Source organism: Vigna umbellata, chromosome 1 (assembly GCF_029865625.1).
Source record: "Vigna umbellata cultivar VRB3 chromosome 1, Vumbellata_1.0, whole genome shotgun sequence".
Classification (NCBI taxonomy): domain Eukaryota; kingdom Viridiplantae; phylum Streptophyta; class Magnoliopsida; order Fabales; family Fabaceae; genus Vigna; species Vigna umbellata.
In genome coordinates this window covers 7438690-7457349 of record NC_142165.1, presented here as the reverse complement: position 1 = coordinate 7457349, position 18660 = coordinate 7438690, and the positions used below count along the sequence as shown (strand labels likewise).

The window sequence follows — 18660 nt, the reverse complement described above, 5'->3', positions numbered from 1 at the left end:
TCAGTTCAAGAACCGCTGTCTATGAACGAAAATAATCGTTGTTGTTTTTCCTGACTCCACTAGTGATAATAAATACCACAATCACAAATTGATTTTAATAATATATTAATTAGAAAGGTTTCACATTTTAATTAATTTATTACATTAATATATTTGACTATAGTTTTTAAAAGGTTTCACATTTTAATTAATTTATTATGTTAATATATTTGACTATAGTTTTTAAAAGGTTTCACATTTTAATTAAGTTATTACATTAATATATTTTAATTACTTTTAAGTTATTTTTATAACATTTTTAATCACCTTAGTATATATATATATATATGTGTGTGTATGTATAGTCAAGTCATTTTCTTAGAGAATAGAGTTGAAGAAAAGATGATGAATATATTGTTCTTTATCTTTTGTTTGGTGATCAGTCATATTAATCATAATGTTGATGGTATTCAAGATATATTGAAGGAAGATGTGCAGGAAGATGTGCAGGAAGATGTGAAGTTTGAGATAAAACAAAATCTTACAATTAATTCTTCCGTCAAGACTATTCATGTATTTCATAATATTTGAATTCTTTTATTATATATTTTGTTTTTTTCATTGAACATGATATCATATTACATGAACTACTAATATTATTTTTATTTTTTTATTTTGAATTTTGTAGACAAAGTTAGGAAACGTTATTGATTGTTATGACATCTACAAACAACCAGCTTTTGACCATCCGTTATTAAAGAATCACAAATTGCAGGTATATAATAATTATTTTTTTTTTATAGTATAGAATCTGTTCAACTTTATAATATTTCAATGTTTTTGGTTTTAACTTTCTATATTTGTTTCTTTATTTACAGCAAAAACCCAACTTTGAAATTGAAAAGACAGCTGCGAATAGTTCACAAATTGAATTCATGTTTGAATTTGACGAGGAGAATTGTCCAGAAGGAACTGTCCCAATTCTTAGAACAGAAGAAATTGTTTTATTAAATGATCATATGTTGAGTAAAGAAATTCCTGGTCTTCATGTAAGATATCTTATATAATGTTATAACTCAAAATTATATGATATTTAAATTTTTAAGTTTATTAATTATTTAACATATTTGATTTTGTAGCTTGCAGAAGTATCTCTCAAACCACGTTTGGGTCCATATTATAAAGTTGCTGGAACAATGAGCATTTATGATCCACAAGTTAATAAGGGTCAAGTTTCAATGGCTCATATTTGGGTTGAGAAAGGAACCGCCGCAACCATGAACAAAATATCTGCAGGATGGCATGTGAGTTACAATTGCATTTTTTATTTTCCTACCATATATCAAGCCATTTAATTTATATTTTAAATTTGAACAAAAATGTTAATAACTTTTAAATCTTTTTCAAGTAATCAATCAATTGGTAGTTTTCATTCTAACTCCTATGTCAACTTTCTCATTCTTCTTTTAACAGTGATTTGAGTTAGAAAAAAAAAAGATTAATGGTCAAAATCAAGATGAAAAAAATGAGAATATAATGATTAGGGGATAAAATACTTCTTTTTATTAATAAAAATTAATTAACTCTGTCCTTTTTTTATCTATTATTTATTTCTTATTAGAGGCAAATAAAAAATATAATTAATTATTTATTTATTATAACCAAGAAAACATATGATATTTGTTGGTTTTTAGAAAATAGTTTTAAATAAAAAGAGAAAACGAACATAAAAAGTTTCTAATTATTCTTTTACTTTGATATCAGGTGCTTCCACAATTATATAACGATAATCGAAGCCATTTTTATTCTACATGGACGGTAAGAAGAGATATCATGAGATCTTGTTTTTCCTTAATTTATTGAAACTAAAGACGGAAGAGAATATAGTTTAGGATATAATGTTCTCTTTCCTCCTTATTGTATTAGCTTTTCTAATTTTTGGATACTACAGACAGATAATTACAAACATACAGGATGCTACAACCTTCAATGTCGAGGTTTCGTTCAGACTGACAGAACTGTTTTCCTTGGTGCACCTTTTGGCCGTATATCGGTATACGATGTAATAAGTTATGTGATCTACATTTCTATTACACAGGTAAATAAAGATTAAATATTTTTTATTTCTAAATTATTATAAAAATATATGTTTTCTTTTTATATTAAATTATAAAATATGTAGTTTTCATAGTTTATAAGAGTGTTTGTAAACTATTTTTTCCAACAATCGATCAAGTATATTTCATGTGATAAAAAAGTTTTATAATGAAATAAAATATAATCTTGGTATGTTATTTCTTGGAAGGATTATTCTTTCCTTAACTTTTATAAAAATAAAGATACTAAATATTTTATAATTTAATTTAAAAGTTAAATACAATTTTTTACGATAAATTAAGAATTAAAATATATTTAGTCTGATAAATTGTTATGTTATTAAATTTAACATGTGTTTTCAGGATCCAGAGACAAAAAATTGGTGGTTAACTTTGGGAAATAAAAGCGTTGGTTATTTTCCAGCAGCATTGTTCAGCGACTTGAGTTCAGCAAGCATAGTAGGGTGGGGTGGAAGAGCAGGAGGTAAAGTTGGTAGTCCTAGTCCTCCCATGGGATCTGGACATTTTCCTGATGGGAAGAGTCTCCATGCATGCTATTTTAGATCAGTAGAGATTCAAGATTCATCAAGAGACATTTATGGACCTAAATCTTCTCAAATCGTAACCTTCAATGACAACAATAAATGTTATGGTGTTACTTACTATGGAGATCAAGGAAATAATCTTGGATGTGTTCTCCAGTTTGGAGGACCTGGGGGTGATTGTGGTATTTAATCTTTATAATTATGTTTTCTATCAACTTTAAGAATAACCATCTTTATTTAGTACAATTTATTACTATGTTCTTCTCTCTTTTCTCTTCTTAATTTTTCTTTAAATCAAGTTCAACAAATGATTTATATATAATACTTAAATTTTGAAGTTAACAAGAAAATGGTTTACCTTTTTATTGTGAAAAACAACATAAATACCTAGTTTTGTATATATAAATAAATATATAACTATTAAAAGAATAAGTAAAATCATTACAAAAAAACAATATTATCAATAGTTAAAATTTATCGATAATGCATAAAATTTGCCAATAAATTAAAATTATAGATAATAAAATTCGTTATAAAAATCATTATTAGTGTTTTGGTAGAAATTTATAGGATCGAGAGACTAACATTTTCTGACGTGTCTTCTTTGCTTTCTGACTTTTGGTCCTGACCTTGTATTTATAGGTGATCTCATGGACCTTAAAATGACATAAGCCCAATAAAATATAAATAGAATAAAATATTAACAAACTTACCAAAAAATCTGACTAATATCTTTAATCAGATATTCTTGATTATTCTTTGATCATTTTAATTTGTGATGGCCATTGACCCAGTAAAAACTAAAACGTTGGTTCAAATATCATTTGAAGCAGCTGATTAACGTTGTGGGCCCAATTACAGTCAATGTTCTTGAAAATCATTTGACCAGATTGACCAATGATTGATAAACCGATCGGTCATATTTGATAACCGTCAATATATCATACAATACAATTAGTAATTTTTATTAACGGATTTTTTTTAGTCATCGATAGGTGAAATATGCGTTACTAAGTCCTCGTGATGATAATTCTAATTTTAGGTTGTTTTCAACTTAAGTTCCAAACCCTATATTGTACTCACATTCCCAACATATTAAGAAAAAGAGCCGGTAAATATAATCTTATCTTTTATGAGTAAAATCTCATCATTGTTTATAAACAATTTAGTTCTTCTTTAACAAACTCTTACACAAAATATTGAAAAACACATAAATAAATAGGTAATAAAATTGTAATCCCCATTATTTTCATTTGTTAAAAAAATCTTAATATTTAAGAGATTTCGACGATTCTATTTGTGATTATAACTAGATGGAGCACTTAATTTACTAATATAAATATTTTATTACTCATTTATATCAATAACATAAGTACTATTTAAAAAATAATGAAATCGAACATATTTATATCTTTCTTTTATATCCTTTCACTTAAAATCTTTAGAATCTCAAATTTTATTTCAAAAGCTTTGCAGATATAATTAATTAATTTTTAATGTACCAGAAATATGCTGAAAACTTATCAATAAAAATATAGAATTTTAAGAAAGATAATCATAACTCTTCAATGATTAGTAAATGCTATACGGTAAATGCTATAAATAAATATTGGACGTTAAAGACATAGAATAAAACTGTAAAATAATTACTTTGTAATAAATGCCAATATATGTATTTCTTAGGTTTGGCAGAAGAAATGTAAACTAACAAAAGAATAAACGTAAACTTTCAAAACCGAGTTTAATGAATAAACGCAGAAGGTTTCTTACTATACATTAATTAAAAACCATTGCTCACATAACTTTTACATTTTAATTAATTTATTATTTTTATGCTAATATATTTGAATATTGTTTTGTATATGGAATCAAAAATAATGGTCAAACACTTCTTTACACTTTTCTCCTAATGCACTTAGATTATTGAGTATACTTAATCCAAGTCTTCTACGTTTTTAATGTCTATACTCGAAACTGTACGGGTAGGTACTTGTCAAAGACATTCTGATACTTAAATCAGTATCTAATCGATTGGGGATCACAATAAAATCTTAAATTCGCAATAAATGCAATCACCTACCTCCTAATCTCAGACTTGTATTTATAGGTTTTAGGATGGGCTTATGATTAGTAGAGCTGTAATCACGGCCCAATATATAATAAGCGAGACTTGCTAGTAAACTTTATTAGAGGTTGTGCTTAAGGTTACATGGGAGTTGGGGCTGCTTAGGCGCCTTATTCTATGGTCAGTCGGTCTCCCACTTACCTGTACGGGTGTACGATACATAGGTCCCCCAAGCCCTAGCATTGGGGTTTGTTACAAAGGCCCTTCAGGGTACTAGACCATGCTCGTGGGTGTTCGCTTTTCGCTCGGATAGATGTTCTACCTCTCGAATTGATGTTGAATCCTGGTTGTGGATGGGCACTGGCGGGAGAACGTGTACCTTGCCTCGTGGTTTGCACCTCGAAGAAGTGGCAGAGGCACTTGATCTACCATTGATCATGGTTAAATCCAGCGATGGATGAGTACTGGTAGTTACGTAGGATTCTCTTATATATAAGAGTGAACTTTGGCTATCATTTTCACCAATTCCTCTCATTTCCTTTACCTACCGCTCGGTTCATTCTTAATTTTAGGTAATAAAATGTCTATCGTTCAACTATCTTCATTTGAGGAGTCGTTAGGAAAGGGCAATAGAGGGTTTATTGGCAATGACTCGCGATCCTCGTCTTTGAGCTTTATGTCTTCTTCTATCTTTAAGACAACCGAGCAGGATAGCAGCTCGGCTGACGGCTCGACCGATGTATATAGTGATATGTTCTTTTCTGGCATAGCGATTGATCTTCATTATGGAAGGGTGGAGATTGATGGGCAAAATGAAGGGAATGAGTTTCAGCAAACCTTGCCAGTGATCTCGAATTATGACTAGACGTCTCGTGAATTAGGTGACTATGTCACTTGCTTTAGCTTGAAGTAAGACCTGGAGGAATGGGCCGAATGAGTCTGCATCATGCGGAACATGGAGGACATTGCTTTAATTAAGATCACAGTTTGTAAGGGGAATAAGCGGGTATATCATGGTAAAGGGAATAAAGTTGAAGATTTTTTCTTCGTGTACACCTATCTCTTCACTCAAATATTCGTTCGAGTTCCCTTTACCATTTTTTAGGCGGCTGTGTTGAGGGAGTTAAATGTGGCTCCCACCCAATTACATCCGAACGGTTAGGTGTGTATGCAAGTGTTTACGGTTATATGCTCCACTTTGGACTTAACTCTCACCCCCGCCATCTTCCTCCATTACTTTTGTTTGTGTTCGATCGTCAAGCGAGGTTGGTTATCTCTTATCTCAATGGAGAAGAAGTGTTGTTTAAATTGTTTGAGATTTTTCAAAGGGTTTAAGACCAAATACTTCAAAGTCGCAATAAAGGAGACTAGGCGCTTAGAGTTTTTTTTTTATGATGTTAGGTGTTCAAAATTTCGTCTTTGTTGGACGAAGTGTCCCCGGAAGATGACCTCTTGGTCCCGAACCTCTACGACAATGGTCGAGATTGAAGCGATCGGGATCATCAATAGCCTACCACACCGCCTTCCCACCCACCATCTTATTGAGTGCCTCGACCATGAGGACTTTAGTGCTGAGGCGTTTGATATGATGTCTTTGTTTTTTATTAATTTTATTAGGTGATTAATCTTAAGTTGGCTAGGTTTTTGGTTTTCTTTCAGGCATCATAATCGCCCCTCCACCGAAGAAGAAGAGCCTCTTCGAAGAAGTGGCTGCCACCGCCAAGTTTAAGAAAACCATTGAGGCTCCAAAGTCTCGGGACCCCCTCTCGGCATCTTCCAGCTAGGCAGTCCACGTTCCTAGCAAGCCTAATCGCCCTTATCCTCTACAAACCGTTCCCTTTGGTGGGTGCTAAAATGTTTCTAGTGTGGGGTCGAGAATCACTGTCAAACACTCCTTTACACTTTTCTCCTGATCCACTTAGGTTATCTTGAGTATACTTAATCTAATTCTTCTATGTCCTCAATGTCTACGCTACAAACAGTGTGGACAGGTACCTGTCAAAGGCACTCTGATGCTCAAGTCAGTAATTTAATCGATCGAAGGTTACAATAAAATCTTAAATTCACAATAAATGCAATCACCTACCTCCAACCTTAGACTTGTATTTATAGGTTTAAGGATGAGCTTATGATTAGCAGAACTGTAATCACGATCCAATACCTAATAAGTTAAACTTACCAGTAAACTTGATCAAAGATTGTGCTTAAGGTTGCATAAGTGTTGGGGCCGCTTGGCCACCTTATTCTATGGTCGGGACTAGTGCAAAAAAGGTTTTTTATACCTCTTAAAAAGGCTTTTTATACCTATTTTTGAGTAGGTATAGAAGTAGAGGATATAGAAAGTTTTCGATTTTTATACCTACTCTAGAACCGATGTAGAAAGTTTTACTTTTATACCTATTCTGTTTATAATAGGTATAAAAGTCTAATATTTACACCAGGTGCTAGAATAGGTATAAAAATCTCACTTTTATACCTGCTAGTACTATAACCGGTGTGAAAAAACAAGACTTTTTATATCTGATATAGATTTAACCAGTGTAAAAAGTGACGTTTTTTTTAAAATATTTTATTTGTATGTACTACTATCCATATTCAGACCTGCATAAAATTCAATCCCAGAATACAGTTTAAATAATCAATAACGATTAAAATAATCAATATTATATCAATTAATAACACATCAAAATGTAATATTTACCTAACAAAGTTTCTAAATATATTTACCTAACATAGTTACTTAATATAATTACATATAAAATAGTTCCTAAATTCAAAATGTAATATTGAAACATCTAATCATTTACAAATGGTTAAAAAAAATGCAGTCCACTGCTCCCAAACATCCTTTATGACATGTTGCTCCATTGGAAATGTGTCATCAAATATCTACACAATGAATACTTTGAGTCAAGTTATAATATTAATGGCTTAATATCTTAATTATAATATTAATGGCTTAATAATAAGTTACCAATTTGTTTTTTCTAAACCTGAAGGTGCATTCAAATAATCATGTTAGGAACCTATTTACTACTCTTTGTATGGTACAAAAATCAGGTCGGTCAAATTCAGGGACATAAATTTATAATCATGTGATTTTAATAGAAAATAATTGTCAAAATATGATATCACATTCAACAGGACATAATATGGCCTTCACTAGGATAAGTAATATTAATTCACATAAAAAAAACAAATTAAACAGAATTACTCACAGTGAGTGGCCACCCTCTCAAAGTCAAATTTTGCTACCTTGATTTGATCCTGTCACCAGAAAATATCTTGTTTAATCTTTTTATGTGCATGAATAGTACAAAAGAATCATAAAGAAATTAACACTAAATGTGGAACTTATTTACCCCAGAAAAAAAAAGTATTTTAGGTAGTTAAAAGTACTAATTATAATAGCGAATGAATATTTGTACATAGTTAGTTCTAAGAGGATCCAATCAGCACCTATAAATGAGTGATAGAACAGTTTCTTACTTGTGGCTCACATATATAATAGAGCAAGACAGAGAATATAACCCGGCATGATCCTTTAATGTTCTGTTCATTTGTTGTTGTGCAGTGCGCTTCACCTCATCAATTGTCATCTAGGAACAATGATATAAGCTAATTAGAACATCCTTTCAACAAGATTAAACAGAACTTTCTAGCAAGTCAGAAATAAATTCCATTTTTTAGCATTAGAAAATATGTCAGCAGAAATAAAATGAAAATATGAACATAGACAGTACAATGAGAGCTTGAAATATAGGGAAGCTGGTAAAACTAAACTCCATATGGTTTTACTGATCCTATTTTCAACCCAGCTTACTACCATTCAAGATAAGAAAGTTTTCTCAAGTTTAGAAGAAAATAATTTATAGTCTCATTACATACATATGATATACATATATACATTAATTGGATAAATTTGGAAACAAGCACTGCCTATTCTAGGAAACAAATGCCTGACATTGTGGGATTGATATGCTATTAATAAAATCAAGATATAGCCAACATACAGAATTAAAAACAATAGAAATCAAATCTGAAACTTCTCAAAATATCTCGCCAAGTTTGGACTTCGGATTTTTCAACTTTTCCCTTGTACATTTTCATTCCAATTCCTCCCTCTCTCCCCACCAGACATTTTTGAGTAACAAATTAGTAAATCCAAATGTTCCATTTTCAGATAGTTTCTACGGGTTATGTCTAAAGGCTTTGGTAAAAATGAAACAAAAGTTCTGGAACCCAAACTATCTTTGTAGCATTTACATCTAATTTCTGTAACTGCAGATTAGCAATGAATTTATTATGGACAAAAGAATAAAATTTCAACACATGTTAGGAGGTATTTGTAAGAGCTTCCACAAATATTATGTGGGCCTCTACCCTTATAAGCACCTTTTAACAGTCAAATTTGAGATAATCTCTAATGTGATAAGAGCTACCTAAGTGCTTAATAAAGTTGTTCACTCAAACTCCTCAGACATTGAAGAATTCTGCCGAAAATTCACAACATATGAGCATGTCACTTAATAATAATCCAGCCATCCAGTGAGTAAGCCAACAGACCATACAAATACAATCATATAGCATAAGCCTCCTTATGCAGTGTTATAACAGCTAATTATTTAGGTGCATACCTCAGGAAATAATGTCTGACGCCCACAATCAGATCTACAAATCATCCGCAAGTTTAATTTAGAACTTAAACTGTGTAAGAATATTTAAGATTCAATTCAAATAAGGCAATTGGCACCGTGAAAGTATAGAGAGTTCCCAGACAATCCATAGGAACTCTTCTGACTGTGGATTCGATGAAAGCAGACTGTCAGTGACATTGGCCTAGAGCAAGCACAAAAATCATCTCAATTAGATACAAACCTGAAACAAAGTTAAAACTCCAGAGAAAAAAACAACAGAAAGAGTAGTAACAAAGCAAACAGTGGGCGTGAAATTATAATTTTGTTCCACAACTAACCATTTTTAAATGCATCTCAATTATCATTCCTATCTCCAGTGGACTACAAAAGAAACCCTTTGAAATCAAAATGGAAGCATATTGAAGAGGAATACAATTTTCCTTATTGCCTCGGTGACCACCCCTAAGAGCAAGTATTAGTGTACTCGAAAGTTCAGCATCCTGCAAAAGGAATATCAAGCCTAAAACGGTAGAGAGTTAATCAAATTACTCGACATCTCACTTACAACTGTCTAATAATCGATGAAACTGATGTGAGTGTTATTTGTAACCAACCTGCATGACTAAAAAGGAAAGACAGGATCACAGCCTCAACTGATGATGTGACATCCATGAAGAGTTACAAGACATGGCCACTCAAATCCTTGAAGAAATATAGTATTACTAAAAGTGAGTTCTACACAATTGACATACCAGTTTCTCAGCACCAGGTAGAGTTCCTCTTCTGGCAAGACTAACTGCTAGCTCCAAATTGTTTAACTGTTACAATAACAATATGTAATTTGTAAAATTACCACTTAATACTCCAATTTACAACAAAAAAAATAACAAGGTCAGAAACATACTTGACCACTGACAAAATTCACAATGTTTTGTTCATTAACAGTAACCAATAAGACCTGGCCTCTCCTGTTGATGGCATAAAAGCCTCCCACAGATGTAGCCTCTGAGGTCAAAAATATAGGATCAGGACTGATTCTGTTCCTGTATACAGCTGTAGCTGTCTCCAAATCATACACAAATAGTAGCCCAAGTTTCGTAATCACATAAATCAAATTGTATTTGTGAGATATCTGCCAAAAAACAAAGTAGGGATCAAATATCTACACTGTTTATAAAATGAACAAGTACTAGCAACTTCTGTACCTGCATGGAAACTGGAAAATCATCAGTAAATCAGGGGGAAGAAAAGATCTGCTTGTTTCTTCGTAAATGATACCCTGTCATGTGCTCATGTCCAACTTTTTATTAGTATAATGGGAACAGAAAGTTAACATGAACCATAAAATTTAAAAATCTTCACAAGCATAAATAAAGAGACAATTACTTGTTCCGTTAATTCGCTTAGAAATCTCTGTAATTATATATTAATTTCATTGATAAAAAAATAAAAGTAATTAATTATAGTAAGAACATTGAGCGAATGTAATTATACATAGTTAACTTATATAACTTTTTTTAGTATAATTTTAAGAATTATCTTATTTATGTGTAAATATATTATCTATTTGAATTTCAATTTATTTTTTCCTTATAGGAAAAAGGTCTAAAATTGCTCTCCACTTTTTCTTCATCATACTTAACGAAAGACTTGGGATAAAATCGGCACAAAGAAAATACAAAATGAAGAACCCTTTTGGATTAAACTCCTTATTATCTCTGCACCATTTCATTCATATAAGGACAAAATAAGTAATTGTAGCTCTACTTGCTTTTTATATAACAACTTTTGGATAATAGTGTTTGATAACTTGCACATATTTTATATATAAAACCTGATTAACTAAGATGAGAAACTAAGAATATAATGAACTAAAGTTAAAGTTTAAATTTGAATAAGGTATAATGCTTGAAATAGAAGTTCTCACGTCTTTCCAATAAATGGTCTCATACTTGGTTCTCCTTGACCATTGTGAAGAGCTAATGCACTTTTGTGAGTTGCACTCGAAAAAATATTCAATTATATTAGTCCAGACCACCAAACAGTTCGCGATAGCAGGGACAATATTTAAGATTACTGCTTTCATGGTTTAAGTTGTGGATCCATGGTAGCTAAAAAAATTATAGGCAAACGCAACTACATATATGGTCAATTTTTTTAAAGCATTAAAACAGAAAATTCAATGAATGATACAAAAGTACATTGGTTTTAAAGTTGCCTAAATTTGATTATGGTATAATTAAATCGCAAATTCTGGCATACAAAATTGTACCATGATACAGATAATGCTTAGATTGCTTTCTTTCAAGCATTCACATGTAATCTTGAGGCATCTTGCCCTGCACAAGAACCCAACCTTTCATGCAAAGATTTATAACGAAATTCTAAATGACAGAAGGCAGATGGCCACTTGTTCAAAGAACTCAATTTAACTTTTATTTTCATCTACTAAGCTGGTGGTGATGTTTCACAAAAACCTACAACTACCATGGCCAATGGCTACTTTCTAAACACATTCAAACAAACAAAAGAGCCTAGAAACAATTTTTATAAAAACTAACTACAATCTAAGAGCCACTTGTTCAAGCTAAAATCAGCAACAACATGTTTTTAATCAGTTGTGATGTGATTTAACCAGTATCATTTTATTGTATGATAATACTAACATAAATAAAAATAAAATATTTTAATGCTCCCCTACCTCATTTTCCAGCAAAGAAAACTCTACTCTTGGTGCTCTAAATCCCAAGCCTCCTCCCTTGATTGCTCTCACTTTCTTAGAGGTTCAGAAAATTTCTATAGCACACTCTTACATGCTTTCCTCCCTTCTATGTTGTTTTTATGTTTTTCTTAGAAAGGAAACGCACACCAACCGCATTGGTTTTCTTACGTTTCTCTTTCTCTCCTCTGTTTTATTCTGGTTTCCTCATAATTTCTTTAAGTTTCATTAAGTAATCATAGATTCTGGTTGGAGAATTGTGCGGTCGGTTTGAACAAATGTTGGCAATTATAAGAAACATTGAAATCAAAATGATGATGGCAACAAAGCCAAACGATGGTTATAAACACCCTAGTGGATCAATAATCTTTTATTCAATGTAAAAGTGAGTTATGAGGTGAGCTTTGGTACCTGAGTTTCAATGAAAGACCCTTCCAAAACACATTTCATCCTCTTAATCACGCACCTTCTTCGTTCTTGTGTTGTCGCAGAACCCTAATCGCCCAAATATAGCAAAAGAGAGGATCTAGCCCTTCTAGGAAGTCGCGGTCCAAGAGCACGAGGGTTTTGATGAGTGATTTGGCGATTTAGAAGCAAAGGAGAAGAAGTGTAGCATGAAAGTGAAGACACGCACAGAGGAAGTGAAGCAGTGATTTGGCTAACTGGAAAGGGCCGTAGTGTTGCAAACGAATTAGAAATGCAACGTGAGAGTGAAGACGCGCGCAAGGGCCGCAGTGTTGCAGACGAATTAGAAATGCAACATGAGAGTGAAAACGCGCGTAGAGGAAGTGAAGCGTGAAAATGAAAAATATTTCGTACTGGTTGTAGATGTAGTTGATATAAAAAATGAACTTTTATACCTATTTTCAATCTAACCAGTTTAGAATTATTTATCATTTATTACGATGTTGCTATTATATTAATTTTTATACTTATTTTCAGTATAACCGGTGTGAAAAGATTTATCTTATTTATAATATTATCATTTCATTATTTTCTATACCTTATAAATTTCAACAAATATAAACAATAGCTATAAAAAGCCTATTTTACACTAGTAGGCGGTCTCCCACTTGTCTCTACAGGTGTATGGTACAAATATCTTTTTTAAAATATATTTTACCAATGCAGTATTATATGCAAATTATTATTTAATAACAGGTTTAATCATACAAATAGTTTCTATTTTTGGTGATTTTACTCAAATAGGTCCCTTACTTGTTTTTCTCTCTCAATTGGATCTTTATTTTTTGAAAATTGAAGCAATTAGGTCCTTGAAGCAATTGAATGTTATAAATATTTTTTTAATCATTTTTATTTTTATAGACATCGGGCCCCTCCAATGGATGTCTAAATGGCTAACAGGGTAGGTGAAAAGTTTTTTTTTCCAGCTATTTACATGTCCGTCGTTAGGGGGGGCCCGACGTCTATAATAGTATAGTCGGGGCCCCTAACCCCCCCACATCTACAGTCATTTATATTGAAAACGTGAACCCGCAAGGAGTTACGCTCATTGTTCATCGTCTTCCCCGCGTTTTCTCTATTACACATTGCATTTCCAGGTGCGTTTCCTGTCTTTTGGAACGTTTTAATTTACTTTTACTCCGATTAAATTACTCTTTCATGAAATATCTTCCATTTGAACCGATTAAAATTTGTTTCCGTTACGTTTTGGTGCAATTTCTGGCTTGTTAACTTGGGCAGAGCTTTTGACTGTTTTTGGTATACGTTTTTGGGCCTGCATTACTCCATTTCTCTGCATTGCTTTTTGAATCTGCTAAAAAGGTTAGCTTCTTTGTTGATAATTTTTTTGTATGCATGTTATTGGCTTTTGCGTATACATGTTATTGACTTTTGCGTATGCATGTTTTTTACTTTAAGCTCTGCATGTGTTATTGGTTTTTGAATATGCATGTGATAGTTGTGTTATTATAATTCACATGTTAGATTATAAGTATCAAATCATTGAGTAAAACTTAGTTCCGTTTGAAATTTAACACAAACGATTAATCTTTTAATCGTTTGTATTAAATTTTGAATTGTCCGATTGGACAGTTTGAGAAAATTATTTATTTTAATTTAACTTTTTAATTTATTTTAGATTTCATAAATCAGGTTTGTAGACATGGTTGATTGCGTTGAAATTTACAAGCAACGATCATTTTTTTTAAAAAAACTATAAGTTGCAGATAAAATAATAGAAAATATTTAACTATATAGAAAAAAGTTCCAGTTTAAAATATTTCAATGTTTTAATTTTTGATTTTTTTATTATATATTTTCTAAGCTTTAATTTTTTTTATATTTATAAAATAATTCACAAATTGAATCCCTATTTGGGTTCGATAAGAATGGTTTTTATTCAGAGAATAACAAAAGATGAAAATGATGTTATTGAAGAAAAATTATTATTAAATTATTATATATTATTTACAGACATCCAATATTCCCGTAAGATATATTATACAAAGTTACCTCTAAATTATACTTGAAGTTGAATAATTATTTGAATATATTAAACTTTGTAGCTTGTAAAAGTATATCTTCAAACACATTTTGGTCCATCTTACTTAGTGGAATAAATAGTGTTTATAATCCACACATTTTTAGAAAAGTCAAATTTTTATCTCTCTTATGTATAGGTTGAGTACGGGTCAATACATATTAAACAGATTGTATTATAAATTTGAGATATTATAAAAATATCTTCCAAAATTTCTTAAATTTTAATTTTTTTCCTATTATTCCATCAAAAATAAATTATTCTATTATGAAAAAGATTTAAATTCTTTGATAAATGAATTACATTCTAAATTACATAACACAACATTAATTCTAGCTTTATCAGCTACTACCTGTATTTTCATTTGTATAAAAAGATCAATTAATTGTATTCAGTTTTACTAATATTGATATTATTATTAAATTGTATTTTAAAACTGAAAGTAAATATTATGATAATGTAAATGAATATCATATATTAATTAAAATTATATTATTTTAGGAAAATATTATTAAATGAAATAAAAATTTATTTTTTTAAATGTTATTATTATTTTCTTAATTGAGAACAGTAGATTACTGTTACTCATTTAAGGCTTGTTCTCATATTCCTGGTCCACATTCCGTGCACATAATTTTGCAATATTTTTATACCTATTAGTGTGTAAATGCAATTATTTTCTAATTCTTAAAGGATGTTAGTTTAGTTAATTTTTAAATCAAACATATTTATTTATTTTGTTCATATCCTTCAACTTAAAATCTTTAAAATCTCAAAATTTATTTAAAAACATTGAAAATAAAATTAATTAATTTTTCTCATATACTAGAAGTATTTTAATTTTTTTAATAAGAATATCTAATTTTAAAATGATTAGCCATAATTGTTCAACGATTAAAAAAATGATAGACAACAGAAACCATAAATAAAAATATAGGACATTCAATACTATACAGTAAAACCATGAAATAATTAGTTTCCATATAATGAAAAAAGGAGTTTAATAATATATTAATTAGAAGGTTTCACAATTTAATTAATTTATTATGTTAATATATTTTACTATAAGGTATTTTTTGTACGTTAATTACTTTTAAATTATATTTATAACATTTTTAATCACCTTAATATATATATATATATATATATATATATATATATATATATATATATATATATATATATATATAAAGTCTTTTTGATAGGTAGATAATAGATGATTTTGCTGGGTAATACAGTTTCAAAAGATGATGAATATATTGTTTTTCATCTTTTGTTTGGTGACCAGTCATATTAGTCATAATATTGTTGATGGCATTGAAGATACATTGAAGGAAGATGTGAAGCTTGAGATAAAACAAAGTTTTACTATTAATTCTCCTCTCAAAACTATTCATGTATTTCATAATATTTAATATTTTTTATATGCTTTCTTTTTCTTTCATTGAACATATCACATTACATGAATTACTGATATTATTTTTATTTTTCTATTTTGGAATTTATAGACAAAGTTTGGAGACATTGTTGATTGTGTTGACATCAACAAACAACCAGCTTTTGAACATCCGTTATTAGCAGATCACAAATTGCAGGTATATAATAAAAACTTTTGATGATATATTAATGCTTTGGTTTTAACTTTCTATCTTACTTTGATTATATTCACAATAAATTTTAATTTGTTTGTTTATTTCTTTACAGCTAAAACCCAATTTTGAAATAGAAAAAACAATTGAAAATAGTTCAGAAATTGAATTTATGTTTGGACTTGAGGAGGAGAATTGTCCAGAAGGAACCGTCCCTATTCTTAGAACAAGGAAATATAATCTTACTCAAGAAAATTTGATATCAAATGATCATATGTTGGTTCAAGACATTCCAGGAGTTCATGTAAGATATTTTATATAATGTTATAACTCAAAATTATATACTATTTAATTTTGAAGTTTATTGATTATTTAAACGTATTTAATTTTGTAGCTTGCAGAAGTATCTCTCAAGCGACGTTCTGGTCCTTATTATAAAGTTAGTGGAATAATGAACATTTATAATCCGAAAGTTGATCAGAAAAGTCAAATTTCTATGTCTCATATTTGGGTTGAAAAAGGTTCTGTAGACACCACCAACAAAATCTCTGCAGGATGGCATGTGAGTTACAATTGCATTTTTTATTTTCCTACCAAATCAAGCTATTTAATGAGAATATAATGATTAGGGGATGAAATACTTCTTTTAATTATTAAAAGTTAATTAAAAGTAATTAAAAATTAATTATTTCTGTCCTTTTTTAATCTATTATTTATTTCTTATTATATACATACATACATACATATGTTTTGTTAGAAGCAAATAAAGATAAATAAATAATAATTTATTTATTATAATCAAGAAAACATATCATATTTGTTGGTTTTTGGAAAATAATTATAAACAAAAAGAGAAAACGAACATAAAAAGTTTCTAATTATTCTTGTACTTTGATATCAGGTGCATCCAGAATTAAACAGTGATTATGCAACCCATTTTTATTCTACATGGACGGTAAGAAGAGATATCATTACATTTTGTTTTACCTTAATTTATAGAAACTAGACATGGAAGAGAATATATTTTCAGATATAATATTCTCTTTCCTCTTTATTGTATTAGCTTTTCTGAATTTTATGATAGAAGAATATAACTAAGCCTCATTTCAATTTTTGTATACTACAGTCAGATAATTTCAGGAAAACAGGATGCTACAACGTTAGATGTCCAGGTTTCGTTCAGACTGACAGAAATATTTACCTTGGTTCTCGTTTTCCTCACGTATCGGTATACGGTGTATCAAGTTATGAGATTTACATTTCTATTACCCAGGTAAATAATGGTTAAATAATTTTTTATTTCTAAATTATTATAAAAATATATGTTTGCTTTTTAAATTAAATTATATAATATGTAGTTTTTATATTTTATAAGAGTGTTTGTAAACTATTTTTTCCAACGATCAACGTATGAAGTATATTTCATGTGATAAAAAGAGTTTTATAACGAAATAAAATATAATATTCATATGTTATTTTTTGGAAAGAATATTTTTCATTAAATTTTATAAAATAAAGATGCTAAATATTTGATAATCTAATTTAAAAATCAAGTACAATTTTTTATGATAATTTAAGAACTAAAAATATATTTAATTTGAAAAATTGTTATCTTATTAAATTTCAATTTAATTATAATAGTCTTAAATGCATAAGGGTATGGTATGTTATTTACTAAAGGTGACATGTGTTTTTAGGATGCAGAGACAAAAAATTGGTGGTTAACTTTGGGAGATAAAAACATTGGTTATTTTCCAGCAGCATTGTTTGTGAACTTGGGTTCAGCAGCCATAGTAGGATGGGGTGGGAGAACAAAAGCTAATATTGGTAGTCCTAGTCCTCCAATGGGATCTGGACATTTTCCTGATGGACATAGTCTCAATTCATGTTATTTTAGATCAGTATTTATTCAAGATTCATCAAGAGACATTTACGGACCTAAACCTGATCAAACCGTATCCTTCACTGACAACAATAAATGTTATGGTGTTACTTACTATGGAGATCAAAGAGAGTTTGGTGGAAGTGTTCTCCAATTTGGAGGACCTGGAGGTGATTGTGGAAAATAATCTTTATAATTATGTTTTATATCCACTTTAAGAATAAGCATCTTTACTTAGTACAATTTATTTCTCTGTTCTTCTCTCTTTTCTTTTGTTTATTTTTCTTCTGTTCTTCATCTGTATGCATCCACTTAGAATGTTGTGCTTCCAATGAGTACAAGTTTTACATTAGTCATCTTCCTTCATTTTCACATTTTCACATTTTCACATCCTTCATTTTACATTAGTACCTGCAATAATCTTTCCTATTCCTCTGTCCCCACCAACAATCCACGCAATCTCTTTCAATTTTTTGTCCAACTAACATTATGTTCTTGTTCCTCAGTTCTTTCCCACACCATTTTACGTGAGTTGTCAAAATGAATTAAACTCGCAAGTCAATCCGACCTACCATACGTTTGAGTTAGGATAGACTAAGAAAAATTGCAAATTTCATCATAGGCTAAAAGTGAACTCGATTTATT

General features: G+C 29.9%; 3 protein-coding genes across 5 annotated transcripts; 2 read left to right on the top strand and 1 right to left on the bottom strand.

Moving 5' to 3' along the window:
• Positions 1-354: 354 nt before the first annotated feature.
• Positions 355-2870, top strand: LOC148204505 (protein neprosin-like). Its single transcript, XM_088093839.1, has 7 exons — positions 355-552; positions 668-754; positions 858-1028; positions 1119-1283; positions 1744-1797; positions 1931-2077; positions 2439-2870. The coding sequence occupies exons 1-7, from the start codon at positions 382-384 to the stop codon at positions 2808-2810; spliced, it is 1167 nt and encodes a 388-aa protein (XP_087949965.1). The 5' UTR covers positions 355-381; the 3' UTR covers positions 2811-2870.
• Positions 2871-7309: 4439 nt separating this feature from the next.
• Positions 7310-12852, bottom strand: LOC124824533 (protein virilizer homolog). Of its 3 annotated transcripts, XM_088092945.1 has the most exons (11): positions 12453-12852; positions 11595-11661; positions 10528-10601; positions 10227-10454; positions 10075-10140; positions 9661-9822; positions 9439-9524; positions 9323-9356; positions 8186-8284; positions 7904-7952; positions 7310-7574 (listed from the first exon to the last, which is right to left on the bottom strand). In XM_088092945.1, the coding sequence occupies exons 3-11, from the start codon at positions 10531-10533 to the stop codon at positions 7567-7569; spliced, it is 738 nt and encodes a 245-aa protein (XP_087949071.1). In that variant the 5' UTR covers positions 10534-10601; positions 11595-11661; positions 12453-12852; the 3' UTR covers positions 7310-7566. The 3 variants fall into 3 exon arrangements, with proteins under 3 accessions (XP_087949071.1, XP_087949076.1, XP_087949068.1); XM_088092950.1 differs by lacking the exon at positions 11595-11661 and having other exon boundaries at positions 8175-8284; XM_088092942.1 differs by lacking the exon at positions 11595-11661.
• Positions 12853-15791: 2939 nt separating this feature from the next.
• LOC148204504 (protein neprosin-like) lies at positions 15792-18202 on the top strand. Its single transcript, XM_088110996.1, has 7 exons — positions 15792-15941; positions 16053-16139; positions 16249-16437; positions 16528-16695; positions 17035-17088; positions 17260-17406; positions 17831-18202. Exons 1-7 carry the CDS (start codon positions 15792-15794, stop codon positions 18200-18202), a joined length of 1167 nt encoding a protein of 388 aa, XP_087967122.1.
• The last annotated feature ends 458 nt before the right edge of the window (positions 18203-18660 follow it).